At 46.1% G+C, this 26,649-nt stretch overlaps 1 protein-coding gene across 1 annotated transcript in view; it reads left to right on the plus strand.

The window, feature by feature from the left end:
• The window catches only part of TTLL6 (tubulin tyrosine ligase like 6), a 69,071-nt gene extending 43,112 nt beyond the window's left edge, over positions 1-25,959 (plus strand). The window contains 10 exon segments of the mRNA XM_015409216.1: positions 3,393-3,549; positions 4,052-4,195; positions 7,531-7,616; positions 9,862-10,087; positions 12,548-12,729; positions 14,629-14,817; positions 20,119-20,275; positions 22,576-22,881; positions 24,280-24,628; positions 25,748-25,959. Coding sequence (XP_015264702.1) covers positions 3,393-3,549; positions 4,052-4,195; positions 7,531-7,616; positions 9,862-10,087; positions 12,548-12,729; positions 14,629-14,817; positions 20,119-20,275; positions 22,576-22,881; positions 24,280-24,628; positions 25,748-25,959 — 2,008 coding nt within the window.
• Positions 25,960-26,649: the final 690 nt, after the last annotated feature.

The following is a 26,649-nucleotide window of genomic DNA, read 5'->3' on the forward strand; positions in this document are numbered from 1 at the left end:
GGTTGATTTTTTGCAGTTCCTCCAGCAGATGGCGTGCAAGATCACCTTCTTGTTGATTGACAGCAGTTCCAGCAGGGGAAGGGCTTGGACAGGAAGTCCCTCCCGTCTTCTTTGTCTGCTTCTCTAGTAGTTTTCTCGGCCCCGCCATGTTGCACCTTTGGGCCGTATGGGTAGGGCGGGATATAAATCCCAAAATAAATAAATAAAATAAATATAAATATAAATAAAAGTTCTTGCCGTAACTCTCCGGGATGGCTCCCTCCTCTCCGCTTTCCTCTCCCTCCCAGAAGGTAATACGTTTTTTCAATTTTTTGCTTCGCCCCCTCCCTTGCCTTTAAAAAGTCTCTTATTCATATGGGGGGGGGATCCTCCCTCCCTTCCGCTTCTTGGGGGGGTGAAGCCCTTTTATGCTGCCGCTTTTATTTCGAACGCCAACTTATGGTTCATCGCTTGTCTCTTAGCTCGGACTTAACTTTAACGCTCCACCACTCCGCTGTTCCGGTGGCGTTGCTAGTCCCCATAAGGGGCAAGTCGCAGCCGGGGCCGTTTGGGGTAGAGGGAGAGCCTCAATTCCCGACCTTCTGGCCGGCAAGAGGCTTCTCCCCAAAGCACCCCCTGGTTCGGAGCCTTTTCTCTAAGGCTCCTTAGGGTCTCCACTTGCGCGGGACCCCCCCAGACTGCGCTTGGGCGATCCGGCTCCGGGAGCATCCCGAGACCCGGTCGCCATTCGCGCCGCCGTGGCCGGAAGTCTCGCAACAGGGGAGCAGAATTATCCAGCCTTGGAAACACCAATAGGGGCCTTCCATTCTATACACTTTTGAACCTATGCCTGACATTCCCCTGAAAGTACTTTCTTGGGGGAATCTTCTTTGGGGAGCCATAACTCAGACCCCCCCCCAAGTCCAATCTGCACATAACTTGGAGGGCATGTAGAGGAGCATCAGGGGGAGGTCCCCTCTGAGTCTGACCTCTCTAGCTTGCACAAGGTCTGTGCTATACACTCCTGAACCAGTACCTGTCATTTCCCCAGAAAGCACTTTCCTTGGGGCACCTTCTTTGGGGGGCCATAACTCAGACCCCGTAGATTCAATCTTCACCAAACGTGGACAGCAGATAAAGTAGAGTCATCTGAAGATCCCTTGTGAGTTTGGTGTCTCTAGCATGCTGGGGGCTGTTCTACTGCATCACAAACCTCACTAGTTCATTTGGCACTTAAAAGTTCATGGCGGTTCGAGAGGCTTGCCATGGACCATGAACTGTCATGAACTGCATTTTCCTGGTGTGTGCCCATCCCTAGCAGTGCTTTTTTAAATTTATTTATTGGCATTATTTATAGTCCACCTTTCTCATGGGGCTCAAGGTGAATTACACATAGAGAGCCAGCATGATCACAAAAATGGAACATTCACTAACCAATGCTTTAAGATTTTAGAAGTTTGGAACCACCAGAAAGAACTGAAGCATAGCATAAGTATTCACGTGACATATAAAGGGGTACAGAAATTACATAAATAGGATCCTACTTACAGTAAGCTAAACACAGCAGTATAGACAGCAATCCTTTATGGTTTATCCAAGCAAGTTTGTAAAACCATTTTATGCAGCGCAATCCTATTACCTGCACAGAAAAGCCCTCTTGAATAGCTCAGTTTTGCACAGTTTGCAGAAAGCCATGCGATTGGGAGCTTTCCTGACCCCCTTAGGCAGGCTGTTCCACAAGGCGGGAGCCACAATGGAGAAAGCACATGTGTTTGTAGTCCTATTGCATAGGCATTGGCATTTAGTTTTGTACTCCTAGTCCCTGTTGCATTGGTGTTCGAGGTCCTGTGCTGTATAATAACATCTTTTTCTCTTTATCTGCTCTGTAATCCACATTGAGACTCTGTGAAAAAGGGAGGCTATAAATAAGATGATTAAATAGAAGAGACAGAAGAGATTTATACCCAACCCGTCACTCGGAGTCTCAGAGCAGTTTACAAACTTCTTTCCCTTCCCCTCCCCATATCAGACACCCTGTTAGGTAGGTGGGGCTGAGAGAGCTCCTTCCAGAGCTGTTCTTGAGGGAACAGCTCTAAAAAGAACTATGGATTGCCCAAGGTCATCCAGCAGGTGCAAGTGGAGGAGTGGGGAATCAAACCTGGTTCTCCCAGATTAGAGTCTGTGCACTTAACCACAACACAAAAAGGTAGTAGCCATCTTAGTCGATCACAGAATCTGGGGGGATAATCCATGTAATACTTTTTATTAACACCTGCCAAATTGACACAACATATTGTACAAAGTTTTGACTTATCCAGAATTCTTCATCAAGCTGGATGTTAAAAAACAGCAGCATGGTGGAACGGGAGGAAAAACACATTTCCCAGGCCATGGTATTAAGACCTCTTTGGACCTTTTTTGTTGTTGTTTGCTATCAAGTCATATCTGATTTATGGTGACCCTGTGGGACTTTCAAGACAAGATATATTCAAAGGTGGTTTGCCATTGCCTGTCTCTACGTCATGGCCCTGGTATTCCTTGGTGGTGTCCTTTCCAAATACTGACCAGGACTGACTCTGCTTAGCCTCTGAGATCTATGGAGATAAGGTTAGCCTAGGCTATGCAGGTCAGGACTTGGGCCAAATTACACATTATATTTTGCATGGTTTCCGAAGGGGACTAGCAGCCATATTGAAGCTGTGAGTTCCTGGTATGTACATTAGCTCAACTTGGATCAGGACCATGGGGGGGAGGAGAAGTGCTTGCCTCCTCCAATGTCCTTTTCCCAAGTCAAAACAACCCAGGGGACATTATTTGACTTGTTGTGTAGCCCTCCCAGAGGGGCAAACAATACCCCCGGACTGTTTTGGCTCTGGAAAATGGTGCGAGGGGAAATGCAGGAGCCCCTCCTTCCCATGCAATCCCCCAACATAAATTGGACCCCTCCAGTGCTTTTACATGAAGGTGCCACCGGGCACTTGCAATAGAGTTGCCAACCTCCAGGTGATGGCTGAAGATTTCTGGGTTTACAACTGATCTCCAGGCAGACTCTATGGCATTATACCCCACTGAAGTTCCTCCCCTCTGCAACCCCACCCTCCTGAGGCTCCACCCCCCAAATCTGTATTTCCCAATCCAGAGCTGGCAACCCTAAGTTACAGCTGCTGTATGGCTGCAAGTTCCCGTGGCAAACTCGTGTAAAACATAACTTGAAGTTTGTTCCTCTCCATCCTACAGGTTTGTTGGATGCTTAGCTAGTTGCAGTGGGCACGGAGTGTGGCTAGCTGGTATCAGATCGTGACTGTCTCGTGCTGGGAAGAAGAATTTTTTTAAAAAATGAAAGCTATCCAGTTGAAAGTGTAACAAGTAGTTGATCAACTGTCTCCTTTTATTTTCAATCCTACTGCTCTTAGTTATGGAGAATTACAAGCTTACAGCAGGTCAAAAAAACATAAGACCTTCATCTGTAAGCCAGACTCTGGCTGTCAAGGCAGAGGCATCTACATCACGAGATCTGTGAAAGATATCAGACCAGGAGAAGATATGATCTGCCAGCTCTATATCTCAAGGGTAACCACAATTTTTTTGGGAAGTAAAATGGGTCACCCGTGGTACTCTTCTGGTCAATGGGAGTTGCATCGTTGCAGATGTTTGCAAACATTCTACAACTGAAGGGAAAGGATTGGGCAGTCAAAAGATGCTGATGGTCAGCAAAGCTGTTGTGAAGGAAGCAACTGGGTGGGGGGAGGAATTCACACACACCAGCATGAGATAGGACAGGGGTGTCAAACATAAGGCCCGGGTCCTGGAACCGGCCCATTCAGAGCTTTGTGGCCCACGAGCAACTAGTACAAGGGAGGGAACAGGAGACTGCTGGGAGGGAAGTGGGCAGAGCCACTCCAGTTGTGCCTTCAGCGTGGCGGAACAACCTTGTCTGCAGCAGTCAAGCAGCATGGCTTACAGGTGGCCTTCTAGGAGACGTTGCACCCTCCAGCTTTATTGAGCTTTTCCTGTCCTTTAGGTGTTTGTTGCAAGTATGGCACTAATTCAGTTTCCACTTCCTTTCTCCAAGCCTTTCATTATCGATGGGTTCAAGTTTGATCTTCGGATTTACGTGCTGGTGACATCGTGTGACCCGCTGAGGATATTTATCTATGAGGAAGGCTTGGCACGCTTTGCAACATCTGCTTACTCGGACCCGTCAGTCAGCAACTTGGTGAGCAGATCCTGGTGACAAACTGTAGAATGCTAAAAGGGTTGAAGCCACATCTGTCCTTAAAAGGCTCATGTGGGAAATTCTGGCGCTTCTGCTTTGGTGAAAACCTACGCCATGGGAAGCGGTACCAGCGGGAAAATTGGAGTCTTTGTGTTGTCTGGGACTCAGCACAGCATTCTTTTGTGTGCAATACTAGGGGAGACTGCAACGACCCCACAATGAAGGCAGAGGCCACAGTGGTATAATATGATGTGCGGCTCAGAACTTCACAATAATTTGCATTTTACCTACTTTGTGTCTTCTGCCCTTAGTGCCAGCACAGCAAACTTTATCTACAGAAGCCTGGTTCACAAGTCACAGTGAATGCACATACAATCTATACGTGGTGTGCACTGGAGTTCTTTTCAATACACGTGTTTAAAAATTCTCTTGTTAGATTCAATGCATGCACAGCTGAACAGGTGATATAAAGCCCACATTTATCAGATACTAGTTCCTGATTTCATTTGCCAAACAAACACACGTAGGCTGTTTCTTACAAACCGTTGTCCGCCAAACCTGTAGCCATGGGGGTGGGGCCTTGGGGTGACACCACCCCCAAATATGCCCTGCCCCCTCCCGGCCACTTCCACAGCTGGTCCCAGCAGGGAGAGGGAGCCTGGGGCAACGGGCAACAATCGCCTGGGGTGCGGAGGCAGGCTGCTGCTTCTATGCACTGTTGCTTGCTCGGGTTCCAGTAGCGGCTGAGACAGGAGTAGAACCTGCGTTCCACACCTTCCTAGTGGTAGCCGTTGGGTGAGACCTGGCAAGTTAGCTGCACTTCTCACGTGGGGCACCTCAGGATGAGCACAGTGGGCTGAAAGCCAGGCTGGCGCTCCGCGGGCATGAAGGGAGCATGTAGCACAGGCTCTGAGCTCTGGGTCACCATGGTTTCGTCTGTCCCTGACTCCTGAAACCCCGGAGTGGCAGCTCTCGGTAAGCGCACTGCAGAGGCTTCCACACCAGTCACAGCCAAAACACAGACAGAACAGGCCCACTGACAACCCATCTCAGGAGCGCAAAGATGGCCTGGATTCCAGCCTCTCTGCTTGCCATGCTCTACGCTCCCCCATACACGGAGCGGGTCTCCTTGGCCCCACTGAAGTTCCAGCTGGCCAGGCAGATGCTGTAGCAGGCCCCGGACCCGTGGCACCAATCGTGGTCGCTTTGGCTGGGCTCTCCAGACAGCCCTGACGGGGAGGGCAGCAGGAGGACAAGAGACGCGAGAAGGAGCCCTCTCATTTTTAGTAGGGGGGCAAAGACCGGGAGCGGGAAGCTTCATTAGATCACCACTAATTAGATTCGTTGCTAATCTGATTTGTGTCCCGGTCTTTGCCCCCCTACCATAACTTTTCTGGCTACAGGCCTGACTGTACATACTGTAACGTGAACAGGGCTAGAGTTAACTCTAAGAGTGATGTATGTGATCTGTTATGGTTATCTTTAAAGCATTTGATACTCACCGGCTCAGAAGCCACGTGTGGCTATTTGAAATGCCACCTATGGCTCTTCTGAACAGTGTTCACTCTCCCCATGTTCCATGAAAGTGGGCAAGGCCATTATCCAGTTGGGATTGTGATTGGCTGGGAGTTCCCACCTTGGAACAGCCAACACCAGGGGGACTGGAAGACAGGTAAACTGAGAGCCCCCTTGGCTAGTGATGAAAGTAAAGGGCCCATCTTCTCCAGCAAGCCACTGGCTTGTTTAGCTGATGGTAATTACAAATGTGGCTCTCCAAAAACCACAGAGTGAATAGCAATGCTGTAAAGGTTTAGCTGTACATTTGAAGAGAAGAACACTCCACAGGTGAGCTTTTGGAGGGGGCAATTTGGAGCAAAGGGGGCAATTTGGAGCACAGATCTCCAGATCATGTTTTGGATGTTCTGGCACTTGCCAGGTTCCCAGTTTGTGTTTCCATTCTGTTAATACTTATCTGTTAATACTTATCCGAGGCTTCAGATTTCAAAAATCCTTGCATTTCTTGGGAAACAACTCAATGACTTTGCACCACAAGCGCAACAGGAGTTTTGTGCCTCCCCAACACCCACTGGCTCGTTTCTGTTTGCAGCCACGGCACACAGGGAGAAGAGGCTGTCGCTCCCCTCCCCAGTGCTGTTTTTGTGTCTTCAAGCTGCCCTACGGAGCTACTATTGGCTACATTGCAAAAATCATGTTAAATATGTGGCTATGCATAAGTTTTGCAGCAGAGCCATAGCAGCTCTGTGGGATGGTTTGCGGGCGTGAAAATAGTTTGGAGGGAGGCTAAAACCCCTTCTCCCTGTGCTCTGTGATTGCAAATAGAAAAGACCCCATGTGCATCTGGGAGGAGCAGAACTCCCATCTCAGGTGTGATACAAGGTGCTCGTGTTGTTCCCCCCACAAACACAAGGGCTTTGTAAGGTGTAGATGGAGCCTGAGTAGAACATACAGTTAGATGGCCATAAGGAAATCTGACACTCCAGTTAGCAGTTCAGTTACCTTGTGCTCCTTTCCTTTGTTCTCAGAGAAAACCCCTGGCTACCTCTCTGAAATGTCCAAAACTCCACTAGGGGTCGCCAGAAGTCAACCATGACTTCCAGGCATGCAAACAAAACCCACACAAAAACCTCACAAAAAACCCCAAGTCATCAGCTTAGCTATGAAGTAGTGAGCTTCGCTGTGAAGAGAACCAGCGTGGTGTAGTGGTTAAGAGGAGCGGACTCTAATCTGGAGAACTGGGTTTGATTCCCCGCTCCCCCACATGAAGCCTGCTGGGTGAACCTGTGCCAGTCATAGTTCTCTCAGAGCTCTCTCAGCCCCACCTACCTCACTAGGTGCCTGTTGTGGGGAGAGGAAGGGAAGGTGATTGTAAGTTGCTCCGTGATTCCTTCGGGTAGTGAAGGGCAGGGTATAAAAGCCAACTATTTTTCTTATGGTTTGGTTTTGGCGCTGAGCACCTGTATTTTATGAAGTGCTTGTATGGATTGGATGGCCTTTATATCCCTTTCAAATCTATGCTTCTGATGTCGCTGTCCTGGTATAATTTATTCTGAATGAGTGCAGAAGGAAATCAGAGGACTCCTAGACTTGAGAGCATTATGAAGGCTATCCAGTTCATATGCAGACTCTCCAATAAGGTATAAGTGCCTTCTCCTCTGACCCCCCCCCCCCATCCCCATTTTGATGTTGCTTCTCCCTCTTGCTAATGAAACCTATAACACTTTCGAACCATTTTCTGTAGCGAAGAAAGGAAGAACAGAAGGGAGGCTGAAATCTCTCTAGCCTCATAACCGGCTTGTTTGTTTAATTATTTACAGGACGACGTCTGCATGCACCTGACTAATTATTCAATTAACAAGCACAGCGCTAATTTTGTACGAGATGACGATTCTGGTAGCAAGAGGTACAGAATGTTTTCCAAAATAATCACAGCTGGGGGGACGCTGGTGGGCCTGTTGTCGTGAATCTTTACGGCCATTTCATACGTGTTTAGGAAACATTTCGCCAAATTCAGCCGGCTCGTGTTGTCTTCTCCATCATTAGGTGAAATAAATCATTTAAAAAGCTCAGACGAGTAACAGCAGGGGACCTGGAGCAGGCGAGAAGAGCCTGGATTTATCCCCCCCTAAAGGAAATACAAATGAATTTGTTGCAAATGGAATTGCTGGATTGCAGCCCTCTGTTTTTATTGTTTTTGGTGGGCGTAATTAGCCGGCTCTCTAAATCTTGCATGGAACGGTCAGTTCGATCTAATTATCATCATCTCAATTCCTCCCCGCCCCCCCCCCCAAGCTCTCTCTGTCTTTATTTTTCATCATTGTTGCTGTTGATCACTTGCACCTTATTAATCTGCTGGCTGCTGGTCTTCTGCAGCATTCTGCCCACTGCGGCAAGAGCTTGGTTTATCCCGCGTGCTTTCCCCTTAGCATTAGCAATCTTTCCCAGTAAGAGGATCAAATATCAGCATCTCTGGCTAGCCTTGCGGCTGCAGTGGTTTTCTGCTGTCCAAAATAGGGTCTGCAGTGTGGCAGATCAATAAACATGCCAGAGGAGTCACAAGAGCAGATGTTCCTGGGCTGAGACACCCCCATCACTGCTCTCCAATATTTCCCCCCACCCTACTGTTGGCTTACTCTCTGTCCTTGCAATTAGATGTGCTATTGGACCCAGTCCTAGGGAAAAAGAGAGAGAGAGCTTTGGAGTTCACCTTTCGAACCTCTATATTTATTTATTTATGTTATTGGATTTATATCCTGCCCTCCCCGCAAGTGGGCTCAGGGTGGGTCGCAACAGTTAAAATACAGACGTGGTAGACGTGCAGAGGTGGTAGAAGGGGCTCTACCACTTCAGACTGTAGGTGGGAAACTGCATTTTTAAAAGTTAATCCCTACATTAATCATCTCCTCTAGGTAGAAAACGAGCCCTGAATATGCAAGACAAGGATAAAACTCCCCTCACCCAGTACTATTTAACAAAATTACATCAGCGAGCAATAAAGATGTAGCACCCCCGTTGACAGTCTGGTACAGCCTATTCTACCAGTCCAGAATTCTGCCACCTAATTCTGCAATACGTCTGGACCAGACCTCAGAAAAAGAAATTCACTCTCACTGTATGCTTTGTACCCTTATCCTCCTATGGAAAATGCTTTCTTTACATTAGCCTCCATTCCCAAGGGGGTTAGCCATACTCCTTGATGCCTCCCTGTGGTTGACTAATAACATTAACATTTTTGTTCCTGGGGAATCCGCAGGAAGCATGCTTGAGATCATACCAACTACTTCCACCTGGAGGGTTTGCTCCATTCTGACTCTCAAACCGGAGTGGGCATTTTTGGAGCATTCACAAAACATTGTGCAGCAACCTTTATTATTTTAGGATTTCTGCCAGTTAGCTCGTGTTTCCCAGGTCTGTTTTACTCCAGTCTTTCTGGAAAGATCAGAGTCAAAGTTGGTTTGCCCATAGTGAGGACAGGCGAGTGCAGATTTCTGAACCTACGCCACCCAAACCTGGTGCCATTTCCCCTGCACATCCCCTTGGGCCTGCTATATTCCCCCGATCCTTCACACCAGCCTCATTTTATTCACTTATTTATTTTAATTCAGTAGTAGGTATATCACTATAGTGTCATAACGCTGTAGCAATTTACCTATTTTTTAAAAATGACCAGCAAAATGTACTGGCAGTGGGGGGGGGGGGAACGGCAGGCACAAAGAGATACCACAAGGAATACCCCCATGTTGGCCTGCTGTTGAGAGCACGACAGGGAATTGACCCCATGTGGAAGCAGCCACTGCAAATCGGTTCTCTTCTTTAATCCCCTCCCTCGCTCATATCCCTTTTTGTGTATTCATAATGCGGATGCTTAAAGAGTTGCAAGAGAGTGTTATTTCCCCCAGTTTCTTTGCCCGTGGTTCTGGTCGTTACGGGAGTTCCAATCCATTTTAGCAATTGGAAATATGGTCCTGCAGACTGGTAGCTGTTCCAGATCTATTAATGTGAAATGGAATGATATGATAAGTGTGTATATGGTTTAAGCTTATGACTGTTCTTGAGTTAAAACTGTGCTTTAAAATAGTTTGCGTAAAAGTGTGAGTTCTTCAACTAGAGGGTCTCTCTTTTTCTCCCTCCCCCCCACATTTTTTAAGGAAGCTCTCTACCTTTAATAAGCACATGGAAGAAAATGGCTATGAAACGGAACCCATATGGAAGGACATTGAAGAGGTGGTGGTGAAAACCCTGCTATCAGCCTATCCGATCATCAAGCACAACTATCTCACCTGTTTCCCCAACCACACCGTGGGAAGTGCTTGCTTTGAGATCTTGGGGTTTGATATTTTACTGGATCGCAAACTCAAACCGTGGTTGCTTGAGGTATGTTTTGCGACCAAACGAGTAGCCCGTATTTTAGTTTCCGTTTCAGGAGGGTGGCTGTGTTGGTCTGCAGTAGAAGCACTAGATTTGAGTCCAGAAGCACCTTAGAGAGCAGTCGTATTTTCGGGGTATCTGTCTTCTGTTCAGAATCAGTCCCTTCCCCTCCTCTTTTTCTCCACCCTTCCACCTCTGTTCCTTCTATCATTTCCCCCCCTCAGAAATGTAGCCCCGTGGCACCTTTTCCAGTCATGTGGATGACCAGCAGAGGGTGTTAGACTACAGGGAATGGCTTTTTTTGTTCCTGTGGTAATCCTCACACACAGAGTCTTATACTTTGGAAGCTTCAGTTGGGAGGGTAGTCAGCTGCATAAATAAATCTCCTGTGAGGATTAAGAAGAGAAACACTGCCAAGCTGGGTATCTGCAATGATTTATCAAATTCATCTTTCTGTCTTGGGAGAGCGATCAGCCAGATTCCACAGAGAAGTTTACAAGTGGGCCCCGGTGTTAATACTCATCCAGCCTGGTGTAGTGGTTAAGAGTGGCAGACTCTAATCTGGAGAACCGGGTTTGATTCCCCACTCGGCCTCCACATGAAGCCAGCTAGGTGATCTTGGGCCAGTCACCGTTCTCTCAGAAATCTCTCAGCCCCACCTGCCTCACTAGGTGCCTGTTGTGGGGAGAGGAAGGGAAGGTGATCATAAGCTGCTCCGAGACTCCTTCGGGTAGTGAAGAGCGGGGTATAAAACCAACTCTTCTTCCTCTTCTCCATCTTCGATAGTTGCTAATCAAAGCAGCAGCATTCCTTCATTGGAAGTAGAGGTTATACTTTGGACTCCTGCCAGATATAGGCTTCATATAATTCTAGCCGTTTAGGGCAGGTTTATTAATTTCCTGTGGTGATGAGTTTCGTATTTATTTATTTACTTTGTTTATATCCTGCTTTTTGGTCCAGTGGGGGATCCAAAGCAGCTTGTTGTTTTCCGCTCCTCCATTTTATCCTCACAACAACCCCGTGAGGTGGGTTAGGCGGACAGAAAGTGACTGACCCAAGGTCAGGTCACCCAGTAAGCTTCCATGGCAGACCAGGGATTCAAACCTGGGTCTCCCAGATCCTAGTCCGACACTCGGACCGCTCCACCACACTGGCTGGAGATGTTTATGTACTGCATGAATAAAAGGACCCCCCCCCCGTTTAACTTTAAGTCCCTTGTCTATCCATTGTCAATTGTTCTCATTTGTCTAGGTTTTTTTTTTAATCTGCCTTGTACTGAGGGTTCAGGGAGATATCAGGAATAAAACCAATCAAATAAAATACTCCTTACAATTCTCAGCTTAAGGTTTATTATTCATGACTTTCACCTAATGAAAGAGTACAGAAAAGACAAAAAAAACCCCATCAAAATATTACCATTATAAGTACAAATATAAATTTTGTAGCTATAAAAGCATCCATTCTCTTTGATATATATTCCAACATTAAAAGAAAGAAATGACAAACCATAAATCAGATCTCTTCCCTAGATCTTGTCCCGGTTTGTTGTGCTTTAATAGTAAATGTTCCCAGTGGGTTTAGTACAGTTCCATGCAGTGTATCATTCTCCAGCCATTATATAATGTTTTTCTTTACATGACCAAAGGTGCTTTTTTTTTTTTAACGTACCACTCATTTCAGTATATAAAGGACAAATGCATTCATTGTTATTTCAGTAAGCGAATGTTGTTACGTTCGGTTTTCATACTACCTGTTAAGCAATCTGCAAAAATCTTGAATTCGTAATAGTTTGCTTCCAAAAAGTATTTTGTCCAAATAAGGGCTCTTGGCTACAGACTTCCGTAGACAACTTAACATTATTTAAGTACTAGTGAAATGATAGATTCCATTTGTTTTGCCAAGGTACCTTGGGGCACGCAGGCGTTCTGATTTTGGCACCCAAACAGGAACTTAAAATTACACCTCGTTCCAGACATCAAAATTTCAGACATCAAAATCTAATCATAGAATCCAGTTAGTAGTTAATACTACTGCTAAAAAATAATAATGTTAAATAACAAGATTGAAAGGCTAGAACAGCCCAGTGGTTAAAATTACAGCTAAGAAACTTTCAGTGTCATTTTAATTCTAGTCAGTACCAATCAGGAAGTACTTACAATACACCGGAAGTTTTTCAAGCTTGAATACTGGGGAATTTGTAGAAGAATGGACTACCATAGTCAAAAGCCGTATGTACACCTATTATATGTATATATTATGGACATAGTTTTTGATAGTTGTGGAAATATGCCCTGAATGTTCTAGCAAATGGGAGCGCTGCTTCCAACACTGGAAACGTTAAAAAATTGGCTTCAGCATATTTCTCGTGTATGTATTTTATGTCTGGTATTCCAACACTTTTCTTTTCCCAGCTCTTATACTTGAAATCTTAATGAATGCAAACATGCCACATTCCTGTTATTGCAGGTGAATCATTCTCCGAGCTTCAGTACTGATTCATGGCTCGACAAAGAAGTAAAAGACCAACTCCTGCATGACACTCTGGTTCTGATAAACTTGGGAGCCTGCGATAAGCGGAAAGTGTTGGAAGAAGAGAGGCGGCGAGGGAAAGAAAGGCTCCTCAAGCAGTGCCGTAATCGAGAATCGAGGTGTGAGCTCATCTCGGGACTGTGTACATTGTACAAAGTGGAATGGATTTGCATGTCTCCCTTTTTTAGCTTTTACACAGAGCATAGTACTATATTTTTGATGCAGCTTCCCATTCATTCAGTATCCCTCTTTAAATAGGAGTCTCACAGATGTATTAAAGCGGCAAAATTAGCCAGTGCAACTCACACAGTACCTGGCGATTTAGGCCAGAATTTGATAATGCAACATACACACAGTGGCCACCAAATAAAAGAGGCAGGCAAGCATCTAGTGTCTCCTCCTATCCATAATGTCTACTACAGCCTATCCATATCCTGATATCACAACAGTGCCCTTGCCCACTGAGCACCACGTTTTTAGATGGGAAATTGCATCTGTATATTATAATATCTAGCTCTGGCCTTCACAAGCTTCGTTACTGTATCACAGTATAGGAAAAACACACACATTTAAAAACAGACAACTTTAGGTGTGTCCCCCCCCCCAAAGGATGCAAATTAGGATGAATTAGCTAATGTACACAGAGGAGAAAAGACGCAGTTCAAAGCCATAAGGATGTGGCCATTGCAGCTCTTTAGCGTGTTTCATTTTGCTTTAGTTTTGTCCTCTTCTCTGTTTTTCTCCTGCATATGTGCTTTCTTCTCTCAGCAAATCCAGGCTGGCATTTATGTATATCCTAAAATAGCCAAATTGGTGCAATTGTGCCATATTGTTTCCTACCCCCCTTACAAATAGACTTTTGTGGAATATATTGAAAAATGCAGAGCGTGGCTGGAATCCTTAAGACGTGACTGTGAAGTAGCCAGGTTTAGGTTTGTGGCTGAAGATCCATCAGCAGTCCAGAGCATTTTCAGTAGCAGTGCAAACAGTCAGGCAGCAGGCCCAGCTTGTGTATCAACTGCCCTGATTTTTCTAGGCACCGTAAATAGAGCTTCCAAGCCTTCAGCAAAGGCAGGGAATAAAACAAGACAGTGCATCACCTGTGTAAGCATTGCAGCGGGAGCAACTAGTTTGCAGAAAGGAACCCATTGACGTAGCAGTGTGCATGTGATTAATTTCGCATTTGTGCATAAGTAAATTTTAAGAAGACAAAATGTTCTAAAAGGTAGTGCAGTTTTTAATCCATTTTTTCAGTCAGATTTCTTTGGCAGCCTGCAGAGATATCAAGAAAACAAAGGGAACAAAAAATGAATTTCATGCAAACAGAGGATCTGGATCCAACCAGTTCTTTTGCAGGTGGAAAAGGAAAGGTGTCCCTTTGGCCACCAAAAAGGTTATGCCAGGGATTATGGGACACACATGGTCAAAAGCCATGTGGAACAGGGGCCTGTAGCCAGAAGTGGAATTGGGTGAGGCTGTCTGGATCGAGCTCTTTCCACTTATAGTGTTCCAGATGTTATTTATGTACTCAAATCTCCACTCATATATAGGTAGCTCTTGCAGCAAGCAAGAGGAGAGCCAGAGCAGGGGATTCTTCCACGGGCTTTTGACAGCTTTTTTTCTACTCATGTCATCCTCCCTTATCAGGGCACTAAGCCGGCACAAGGAAGCTCAGTTCCCATACTGCAGGGGACCTGGCATTTGGGGGGGGGGGGGGATTTTTTTTTTCCAGTCTTTTCTTCCTCTGTGGGAAGGCAGGCAAGGGAGAGCAGAACTGCACTGCATGAACTTGAATTCGCCTTCAGATTTTCTGTGTCAATTAAAATAAGCAAACAAATATGCAAAAGCTATTGTGAGCAGGTCCTCCTGCCTCTGACCTTCATTTCCCTGCGTGCAAAACTAAAAGAGGTCTGATTTAAGAGCCCAGAATGGCAGCATAAAATTGAAAACGGAAAGATCTCCCACTGTGGACATTTTCTCAGGGGTCGTTAACAGTTTTACTTGGGTGGTTTTACCAGGGCCGAGGAATACAAGAACTACCAAGCAGCTTGGCTCAAGCAAGCTGAGAAATACGAGGAAAAACACATTGGAGGCTACCGCCGAATTTACCCCGCTTCCGATTCGGACAAGTACAATAAGTTTTTCCAGCACCACAATTCGCTCTTCCAAGAAACGGCGGCTTCCAGAGCGCGTGAAGAGTATGCCAGGTAAAGAAGAGCCTCTTAGATACGATGCAGCATGTTTTGTTTTTGTTTTTAAGGGCTACATTTAGTCTCGTTTATAGTTTTTAGTCCTAGGCCCTGACACTGCTGCTAAGTAACAGTTCACTCCCTCTCTCTTTGGCGTGCAAACCGGCCTTTAGAGCCAGAACAGACATGACAAAGATCATGGATCTCCATCGGTCTATAAACAATAAACTGTGTGCATGCGCAGCTGCTATCCAGATTAGGGCCGAGCGGGATGGGAAGAGGGGATTTAACCCTGCAAGCCCCACACTCGGTTTCACAAATTGAAACCGGGTTCCCCATGCTGCTGTAAGTAGTTTTAAAGGACAGAGAGATGCTTCCTTTTAAAACCTGATTTGGAAGTCAAAGTATTGGCATTTTGCAGTTGTTTTTGCTTTAATATCTTTGTTTACAAAAACTGTATGGCTCTAGTAGGTGTTTCCATGAATGCACAAAGGCAGTTCTCAGTCCCACAGCCATTTCCCAGAATGCTGTCCTGCTCGAAGCCCAGCAAATTCCAGACTGTTCCTCCTTGATCCCTCCTGGCAGTTTCTGAGGTTTTATCCCCCAGGGAGACTTTGTGTGTGTTGGGAGGGGGTTACTGGTATACTCCCAAGTGTCTTTCCACACAGGCATATTAAGGTGGTCTTGTAGCAGCCGAGTCATTTGCACTGTACAGTGTACAATGCCCATAATGTCCACCGTTCAGCTTGATGAATAGCCAGTACGATATCTTCAAGACACATCATGCGTTAGGAAAAGGCAGACCGTTTGCTGTTTTAATTCAGAGGCTCCAATCAGGAAACCTTCCAGACTCCTCTTGCTCCACACACAGTAATGTCGCTGTTGTGGTGGACCAGGCCTCTGCCTGTTCACTTGCAGAGTCCCAATCAGAAGTTGGACTCTCTCGTAGCCACTATTCAATTTTAAAAGATCTGATCACAGATCTCCGAGCGTCTCATCTGTCTCGAAGATGTGAAGCACATTTTGGCACTGCATATTACGAATGCTGTCAACAAAGGAAGGAATTTGGAAGAAGCATTCGAAAGAGTATCCTTGCCAGTTCAGGCTTTGCCTTTGCAATAGGAGCTGATTTAAATGAAGCCAATTAAAGCCACGCCTGTAAAAAAAAACAACTTACGACTCCAATCCAGTTACCACATCAGTTCGCCTATATGGTGCGATGGCTTTTAGACCAAACATCAACGTAACTACCAAAGCATTAAGATTAAAATGTTAAAATAATGCCATATGTGGTGGTGGGAAGTGCTGTCAAGTCGCAGCTGACTTATGGTGACCCAGTAGGGTTTTGAAGGCAAGAGATGTTCAGAGGCGGTTTGCCATGGCCTGCCTCTGCATAGTGACCCTGGACTTCCTTGGTGGTCTCCCATCCAAATACTGACCAGGGTCCACCCTGCTTGGCTTCCAAGATCTGATGAGATCGGGCTAGCCTGGGCCATCCAGGTCAAGGAAATACAATATATTGTAATATTTATTCTTTAAAAACCTTAAAGTTTAGATGAGGCCCTGTGGCTCAGTATCTTTGAAGATACTATGTGACTTTTATGGGGCCAGAGGAAACGTGACCGAGATTACTCAGCAACAGATCCAGGTGTAGTAGAAAAGAGCAAGAGTCCAGTAGCACCTTAAAGACTAACAAAATATGTGGCAGGTTAGGAGCTTTCATGAGTCACTGCTCACTTCTTCAGATACAGCTAGAATGGGAGTCCATCTGCCCTATTTATTGGAAAGTGATTTCAGATGCCAAATGGCATTAGCAGGCAAATGACAGTAGCAGGTGTGATTGGATTTAGGTGAGATATGGAGAGGGGTAATGGGCATGGAGAAATCAGCATTGGTAATGAGACGGGAAACCTAGGTCTCGATTCCATCCAGGTGGATGCATTGTCTTGAGCTTCATTATCAATTGCAGTTCAGCAGTCTAGGGCCAGGTGTGGGCATTTTGGTGCTCTGATAAAATATATTAAATTGTTCATACATGGATGGTGAGGGTCCTCCTGAGCATGGATGGCCCCCGTGCTTGTGTTCAGTGCAAGCTGAAGTTATGGGCAGCACAGGCTGGGGAGGCGTCACGTCCCCAACTCATTCTGCTTCCTGCCAGGAGGAAAGAGAGGTGTAGCTGGCCTTTCTTCTGGGTGGCACAAGTGTGGTAGGCATCTATCGCCTTGATGACCCATGCCACCAGTGGCCAGGACTTGGGAGGAAGGCAAGCTTACCGTGATTCTCACCCTGGACCTCAGCAGCACTGAAGTTCTGGAGACGACAATGTCGGCAAGCCACATGCGTCCCTTCCCACGGGGTCCTCTTCAGATTGTTCTTGGGTTGCTTCTGCAGCAAACTGGCCTCGCTTGTGATTTGTTTTTGTGGCTCATGTAACTGTGGCCAGCTTCTCCCTAGTTTCATCATCCAGGATAGCCCAACCGGATTCCCTGAAACCCTAAGAGCATCGTCTTGCTGGATCAAATAATCTCTAGAAGCTGACAAGCAGGGCAGGAAGACAACAGCCCTCATTGTGTGTCCCCAGCATCAGATGCAAGGAGTCAGATACTGCCTCTGAATCTGGAGGTCTGTTTAGCTGTCACGACTGACCAGTGTTGATAGATCTGCCCGCCATGAATTTGCCTACTCCCTTTGAAAAGCATCTGTGCCCTGACCTGGAAGGGCCAGGCCAGCTCGAACTCATCAGATCTCGGAAGCTAAGCAGGGTCGACCCTGGCAAGAGCTTCGATGGGAGACCTCCTTGGAATACCAGCAGTCGGGAGGCGGGGGCAGGCTTTACTCAGCCACCTCTCTGAATGTCCTCCAGGCCCCCAGTAGGGGTCAGTCACCAGGGTCTCCATGACTTCCAGGTGTACGCACACTCGCATGCACATATGAAAAAACATACAAGAAAAGAAAAGCATCTAAGCCATTGACCAGAGGTAGAAATTTTCATGTGTATACTGCCTGTGTTCTTGATCGGTAAATCGTCTCCCCTCTGAGAGCCCTGGCATCCGGACCCAATTTGTTAAAAACACAAATGTGTAGTTTGGCCTTCTCTTGGAGGCCAGGAGTGGTATCTTAAGCATGGGGACAGCCAGGAGGTGGCTCCTGAGGAGTTTAGCCAGCTGTCTTGGCTTGCCTGACCAAGGACATCACACTAATTTCTCCTGTTGCTGTCCAGCAAGGGGCAGCCCCAGGCCAGACGGTTCAGAACCTTTTTGGTACAGTCAGCGACCCAAAAGTTCAAATGTACTTAGTATGGTGACCCATCCAGGGCTGGCCCAAAACCTTTTGCTGCCCTAGGTGAGCTAAGACCTGAGCACCCATTTAGTTCAGCGTTCCATTTTCTTCAGTGGCTAACCAGATGTTTTTGACAAACCAATGAACATTGCACAAAGGGTGCAGCTGCCTCAGTTATGAAGCCCAAGCAAGTGGCATTGTGACATACACAGCCTTTGCACATGGAGGTTCCATTCCAGCCTTTGACAACCCTCTCCTTCTCCATTACTCTAATACCCCCTAAGATTTTCACTCACTCTAGTGACTCTCAGGACTAGTATATGCAGTGTGTGTGTGTCGGGGGGGGGGGGAACCCAACTAAACTGGGTAGCCATGTTAGTCTGTCTGTAGCAATAGAAAAGGGCCTTTAAAAAAAAAAATCTGTTTTTAAACAGAGGCTAGATGGCCATCTTGCACTGCTGATTCTGTGAACTGAGGCAGATCATGAGAGGGAGGGCAGGAAGAGTTGCATCAGCGCTTAGCCCAGGGAAATGCTGATTGCCACTTTTGGGTCAGGAAGCAATTTGTCTCAATAGAAACGGAGTATTTGTGGGAAAATACACGGAAAATATAAAGAAAATTGTTATAAGATGATGTATAGGTGGTATATGACACCAAAGAAAATTGCTAATATGAATACAAATATGTCAAATAAGTGTTGGAAGTGTAAAAAGGGGGAGGGCTCTTTTTATCATATGTGGTAGACATGTGAAAAAGCAAAAAAATATTGGAGCCAAATTAATGAAGAGATGGAGAAGATTTTGAAATATACGTTTAAAAAAGAGCCAGAACTGTTGCTTCTAGGTTTGAAAATGGAAGAAGTTAAAGCAGATAAAAGGACTTTGATGTGGTATATGGTGACAACAGCTAGACTGATATATACTCAATATTGGAAACAAGAAGAAGTACCGAGAACAGAAGATTGGATTAAGAAATTGCTGTTTGCAGTAGAGATGGACAAAATGACAAGGAAATTGAATAATATGGAAGCAGAAGATATTGATAGTGATTGGAGAGATTTAAAAGATTATTTAGAGGAATATTGGGAAGTAAAGGATATCCTATTTTGTTTTAACAACTATTAAATATAGAATATTCTTTTAGAATTTTTAAAGGATAAGATGGCTAAAGAAAATAAGTGTTATAAAGCAAAAAGTTACCTAGTGAACTATGAGAATAAACAAAATCGGAAAAGAGAGGAGAAGTGAATTTGCAGGAGGTTGAAGCACTGTGGGAAGCCAACTACAAGGGGGGGGGAAAGGGAGGTGGGTTAGGGTGTAACGGGGAAAATACAGAAAATGTAAAGTGTTGACCATGTATGTTTATATCCTAAATAAAAAATGGGGGGGGGGGGGGAAGAAATTTGTCTCCAGGCCAGTTTGGCCAGGGATCCTGGAGGTTTTTTACCATCTTCTGGGGATGGAACAGGGTCCGGAGGGGAGGTATTTGTGAATTTCCTGCATTGTGCGGGGGGTTGGACTAGATGACCCTGGAGGTCCCTTCCAACTCTGATTCTATGAAGAGTCCAGTACCACCTTAAAGACTTAACAAAATTTGTGGCAGGGTATGAGCTTTCGTGAGTCACTCCTCACTGCTTTCGTGAGTCACTGCTCACCTTAAGAAAGCTCCTCCCCTGCCACAAATTTTGTTAGTCTTCAAGGTGCTACTGGACTCTTGCTCTTTTCTACTGCAGCTAATGTACGACATGTTTTGAGGGTTAGATCTCGGTTTCCAAGATACAAAAGACGGTAATGGAAAGGGCAGGGGAGGCCATTAGGGAGGGCTGACCTGCAACCCACTTGCAGAGGCTTCACGACCCACTTTTGGGCCCCAAAACCACGGGTTGGGAAACACTGCCCTAGGCAACCACCTCACAGTCAGCCCTTTTCTGGGAACCCACAGGAGGTTTAAGGGGATCCACACATTCAGTACAGGGTCGGAGTGATGCCTCTTCCCCATCCTGGATCTGTCATAAACTCTTCCGTTCCATCTCATCAACAGGCAGCAGCTCCAAGAGTTACGCCTCAAGCAGGAACAAAAAACAGCTCTCTCAAGAGAAAAGAAGGTGGAACTCCAGGGCGAGTCTGGTGGTGAAAAGATCAAGGTTTACAGGCAAAAGATGGTCTCCAGAAGAACAGTGGTGCGAACCTGTGCCCAGGTAGGACAGAAATGGAAACATTTCTCCTGTTCTTTATTTTCCCCACTACCCTGTCAGGTACTTCCGTAGAAATACGAAAGGAAATGGAAAGACCTGTTGAATTCCACATGGATAAATCAATGGCAGGGACCAAACCCCCCTCAGATTAAGTGCTGACCTGTATACAATTTGGCTCACTTAAAACCCACAGAAATCAGTCGAACTTAAACAATCCAAACAGCCCTCCCTTTGACTCCTTATGCTTGACAGTGCTCTGCAGTAACTTCATGCTTCTAACATGATTTGTTTTATTTATCATACTAACATCTTGGTTTTCCTCTGAGAAGCTCAGTGTAGTACACAAAGGGGCTGTCGGATTGTATCCTCCCAGCAGCCATGTAAAGTGTGGGTTAGGCTGAGCAGGAGAGTCACTTGCTCAAAGGCAGCCATTGTATTTCATGGCTCAGCAGGGATTTGTTGTCACTTCTGAAGCTCTCTGGGTCTCTGGTCCCTCATCTATACATGTCTGCTATATCTCACAAACTCGGGGGCTCAGGCAGGGACAGGGCATGTGGATGCCATCCCTACAGGTCTTCACCCCACTTGCTTCAGGGGTGGCTTTTCCCACCCCCATGTGGAAACAGCCAAGGGTAACAAATTGGGGGGAGGGGAGAGAACAGCAGAGGAGGAACATGAACAAAGGCACCTACTTATACTTAGGGCATGCAACTTTAAGAACATAAGGAGAGCCCTGCTGGATCAGGCCAATAGTCCATCTAGTCCAGCCTCCTGTTTCACACAGTGGCCAACCAGTTCCTCTGGAGGGTCAACAACAGGTCATAGAGGCCAAGGCCTTCCCCTGAGGTTGCCTCCTGGCTCTGGGATTCAGAGGATTGGTACTTCTCAATGTGGAGGTTCCCCTCAGTCACCACGGCTAGTAGTCATTGATAGAGGGCGTGCGGGGAGGGCGGGGTATAAATGGAATAAAATAAATAAATAAATAGACGTATCCTCCATAAATCTATCTAATCCCCTTTTAAAGCCATTTATTCCTGTGGCCATCACTACAACTTCTGACAGTGAATTCCACATTTTAATCACTCTCTGTGTAAAGTAGTATTTCCTTTTGTCCTTCCTGAACTACTGCCCATAATTTTCACTGGATGCCCTCAAGTTCTACATTTCTTTGAAAAAGCCACCAGAACCTAGAGTCTTGCCTGTATATTTATTTTCTTTTATTAGGAGCATTGATATCTGACCTTTTCTTGTGGGCTGCTATGTTTGGAAGTTTTAAGGTTGTTGTATTTCCTGGGGGATTTAGTAGAGTTTGAGTGACAGTCCTGTTCCTTGGGTCTGAACGGGTATTTTGCTGAACTTCATTGTTGTTTTTCATTAGGAATATTCTGAACTGCTAAGGTAAAAGCAGGGTATAAATATTTAAATTAATTAATCTAATAAAAATCTGACGACAAATGCAGTGGGGAAGAGAACAGAAAAGCGTACTAAATGTTTAACGAGGGCAGTAGATTAGGGGGATAGGTTACTGCTCAAGACCTGTTGGTCAGAGGAGTGGAAAGAGGGTGGGTGGGAGGGAGGTGACAGCAGGTCTACTTGGCTAATGGATGTATAGAAATGGGGGGGGGGGATTCCAAGGGGTAGGGACAAGGACATGAGGAGAAGGAGGAAGAAAAACTCAGTGAGATGACTGTGCAAGGTGCTGGCAGCCTGAACTCTGGATGCCAGTGTATTGCTTACCCTTGGGTCAGCACTGGTGCCACTAGTCAATATGTGTTACTTATAATCGGGGTCATTTCGTAGAAAAAGAGGTGCAGGAGCTCATTACCACAACTCATTAGCATAACTTATTTGCATATGCCACACCCCCTGACATCACCAGAAGTGTGTCAGAAGGCAACACCCACTGCTCAGGCTCTACTGGACTGTTTTGGATTGCTAGCTATTGGGGGGGGGGACGTGCAGATCTGTCCTCGCAGAGGAGGGAGAGCTTGTACCTGAATAAAACTTGGTCTTAAAGGTGACACTGGACTGTTTTGGGCCGGGGGTCTCTGCAACTTACCTGGCTGCTTCTTGCTCTGACTGAGGGCTGCTGGGAGCAAGGGGCGGGGCTTGTTGCATATGCCCACCCCCTGGGCTCTTTACTGCCGGAGCTCCTGCAGGAAATAACCCCTGCTAATAATGGTTGTCGATGCTCCTGGTGACTAATAAACACTGATCGGTTCTAGAGGTTCATGTGCCTCTGACCCTTCATATCTGAACTCAGTACCATTTTGCAATTCTTTTCCCTCTCTACTCAGCCTCAGGTTTGTTCAGAGTCTGAGCCTGGGACTGCTGACCTGCTTCAGAATATCTCATACGAGCAGGACCCCAAGAAGGAAGCAGCCTGTGTTGATCCAAATCTCTTCCATCCAGAGAGCCCCGGGTCGAATAGCTGTCCAGAAGGGTCAGAGAAACATCCCGTGAGGCCTTATAGCTCCGTGCCTGACCTTGCCAGGGAGAATTCATCCAGTCCTGCAGAGCAATGTCACTCCAACCCTGAACTGGGGGACACCATTGGCAGTCATCCCTCTGCAACAGATGGGAGCATTATATCAGTAGTAAGTAACAAAGCTGTCTCTCTGTAGCATATTATCGCTGCATTGCATTCCCAATCTCAGTTCTGCATCAGGCAAGAAACTCAAAGCCAGTCCTTCGTACCGTGTTGCTCAGAAGCCTTTGGCCACCTATTAGGCTTTCTTGGTTTGGTACAGTCCTATTTAGATATAATGGGTTGGATCGAGACCAGATTTTTTTGTTAATGAAAGGCACTTTCATCAGTGGAGCAGAACTTTCCTGCCTCCCACTGGAGCCCACTCATCTGCCTGAAATAGGGTTGGCAGGGCCGGGTTGGGAAATACCTGGAGATTTTGAGGGCGGAGCCTGGGAGGGGTTTGGGGAGGGGAGAGAGTATGGTATAGTGCCATAGAGTCTGCCTTCCAAAGCAGCCATTTTCTCCAGGCGAACTGATCTCTGTCAACTGGAGGTTAGTTCTAACAGTGGGAGATCTCCAGCCATCACCTGGAGAATGGCAACTCGGGGGGCAGGGACCCTCAGGAATGGCATGAACAATAGATCAGGGGTCTGCAACAGGAAGAGGAAATGGGTGGAAATTACAATGTCCCATTCTGTTAGTGGAAAAGTTAGGCTGGATCCTGATGGGAGAGCGGGTATATTAAGCCAGATCCCTTGCTAAGTTAGCAGAGGGGACTAAAGGCTCAGAACGCAGCAGAGCTCCTCTGAACAGCGTACACTTGTTAAGACTACAGAGTTACACAGAGCCACGTATCAGTTTAAAAGAAAATAACTGATTTATCTAGGAAATGCATACTTGATAGTGCAGCGTAGGAACAGGTACAGATTCTACTCTACCTAGCCTAGTGATGGATGCGGGTGCTCCTTGGCATCTGGCAAAGGAGGAGAAATGTGGCCTCCCTGTATGTATGCAGGAAGAGAGAGAAGGAGATGGAAGGGGTTAGTGGGAGGTCTCCAGCCATCACCTGGAGAATGGCAACTCGGGAGGGGCAGGTTCTTCCACACATCTTCCACACATCTGGTTCTTCCACACATCTTCCACTCAGGGGCACATCTGATTCTTCCAACAAATCCATGTCTGAACCCAGCTCTGGATCAAAGCCCTCGATCACATAAGAAAGAGTTTCATAGCTTTCGCACGAGTCCCAGGTGCTCACGTTTTGTGTTGTCCAAGTATTTCTACCTGTCTGAATATAACAATATGGTACAGTGCAGCTTCCATGTATTAAGCACAGATAGGTAACTTGATTCGTTTGCTTATGCTCGACTACTGAAACAACCCCCATAAGTCAGTCACAGTCTGAGATCGGATTGTCTTAACTGGATCAGCTCTTGGGTCTCTACCAGATGAGTTACTGGAAGGATTGTTCATGTAGGCAGCCGGGACTCTCACAGATTTACCTTTTCTCCTTTACCAGCTACAACCACCAGATGAGTTTCCAAAAATGTTTGCAAAAGAAAGCCCCAGTCCTCCCAAGCAGCTGCCGGAGATGCTGCAGCCTCGTGCCACGAGTGCAATGGCTGCTGGACGGCCTTTCTGCAGCACCTTGATGATTAAAAATGTTCAGCCTTTTGGAAGCCAGCGCGGCCAGCAGCGTGCTAGAAAAACCACAGCCTCTGCACAGTCGGCCGTCCAGAGGCTGAGAATGAATTTCCCAGAGAACAACAGTGAAAAAAGAACGCTCTTGGTCTCAGAATTCTTTAGCAAGATCAACTTCACACCGGTGGAGAAACCTCTCAGTCTTTCAGTGCAACACCAGCTTCGTCACCTTCCCAACAGAGCACGTGAGTGCTGATTGTTTGGCTTCCTGGAATCTGAGCATATTGTGTATCTGCCCAAACAGAGGGAAGATCGAGTGTTTGACTTTGATCTGGCAAAATGTAAGATGGGGCTGTCTGGTTCTATTGCAAGCTTTTAAATATGCACAGGTTCTTCCTCAGACATTGGGTACAAGCGGGATTGTTCTGGTTTGGGGAACTGAGCACAGTTCCGCAGGCACAAGACCTTGTGCAACAGTTAGTGCTTTCCTTTCTATAAATATTATAATACCCTGAAATTGGATGTGCAAGATCTTGCACAAATGAAAATGCAAGTGGGGACACAACATTTTACTTAGTACAGCCACCGCAGCCTTCTCCTTGTGTTTCCACTTGCACAAGAGCTCTTAACGCAAGTGAAAATTTTGCGCTGGATCCAACCCATGGAGTAGCAAAATCTCTGTAAAAGTGTCTTTTATGGATCTTGACTTACTGGGTCAGCATTGTTTAACTTGCCGTTTAAAGGCCATCTTTTATATTTACTTTTTATTGGCTATATAGACTATGGAATATAGATTGCCCTCCCTACCACGGTAAACACTCAGAAATGAAAATGACTTCAAACCTGCACATTGAGGCACCATAGAAATTTGGAAGAGCCAAATTTAAAAGTTGCTGACAATGATTTGAGGTGAACGCTGACAACTTCAGTTGAACGTTTTTCTTTTCTTATTAAGACAGCTATTGTATATCAATCCCAAACTGCAAAACATTTGTTCATGGGGGATATAATAGAAAAGGGGGGAAAGTTCAGTTTTCTTTTTGATCAAACTTTGTGAAGAGAAGATGGATCTGGGACATCAGCGTGTGCCTGCAGGATTTCAGAGCTGCCATGACAACTGTGGGGCTGTCCTAATGTATTATCCCCCCCCCCCACATTTTGCATGTGTTCTGTGTAAGTGTATCTGTGCCTTTACTTCCTAGCGAATACAAATGAGGCTGGTTGTGGGAACATGATTTACAGTTGTAAGAAAGAAGCCTCCCCCCCAGAAATGGCTTCAGGATTTTGGCTCCCACATGGCTCCCAGTTTTTTGTCTGTACATGTGTGATCGGCATGTGTGCAATCTCACTTCTGTGTTCCACAGAAAGCGCCCTCCTCCCAAGAGACATGCCTCTGAGCAGCAGGAATGCGTCATTTTACAGGAGGCAGGGAAAGTACTACAATGCCCACATAAACACGCAAAAGCCAACCTTCCAGCAGCGCAGCTTGCAAGACCTTCTGGTGATCTCGCCGGTGAAGCAGCAGTCCGAGGAAGCAAAGAATCCCATGTGGGGAGTCATCCCAGGGGCCAAGTAACAGGCAAGGATGATGGCTGCCAGCTTAATGACTCCGATTCTGAGAACACCTTCCTGAGATCAGATCTCACTGGATGAAGCAGGTGGACCTGTTTAGATGTAATCCCTTTGTGTTGAGAATGGTAAAGCTGTAGGGACAGGGTGACCTTGAGCCAGGAGAAAACCTTCCATGTAGTTGACTTACTGCAGCCACCTTTCACAACTGTGTATACATAAACACACACACACATATTGCTTTTTTTAAAAAATTATTTTTTTCCCAAAAAATATTGAACTTCTGCACAAATGCAAGACGAGCTGTGTTCTTTGGCCTGTGTAAATAGTGCAAACCCCCCCCCCAACAACATTCAAATTGACATACATTTCCTTCATTTGCAAACTGGGTTTCTCTTCCGCTTTCCATAGTGACGAGGAACGAGCTTATTCCCTTATTCCCGAAATCTTATTCCGTACACACTGATAGCTCTGCTCAGCTCTGCTCGGCCTCCAGCCATTTCACCAGGCATTTGTCAAATACTTCCAAGCCTGCCTTTGCAAGAAGCTTACCCCTTATAAAAAATGAAAGCTGAGATTCTGAGGATACTGGGGGGGGGGGCATCCCACTTCCCATTTTCACCCACTTTAAGCACAGTTTCGAACACAATTGTAATGCGTAGCATAGTTTAAAAGTTTATGCCGCTATAGTTTTGTC

The sequence above is a fragment of the Gekko japonicus genome, unplaced genomic scaffold (assembly GCF_001447785.1).
Source record: "Gekko japonicus isolate JY-2015 unplaced genomic scaffold, Gekko_japonicus_V1.1 scaffold240, whole genome shotgun sequence".
In the NCBI taxonomy this organism is placed as follows: Eukaryota; Metazoa; Chordata; class Lepidosauria; order Squamata; family Gekkonidae; genus Gekko; species Gekko japonicus.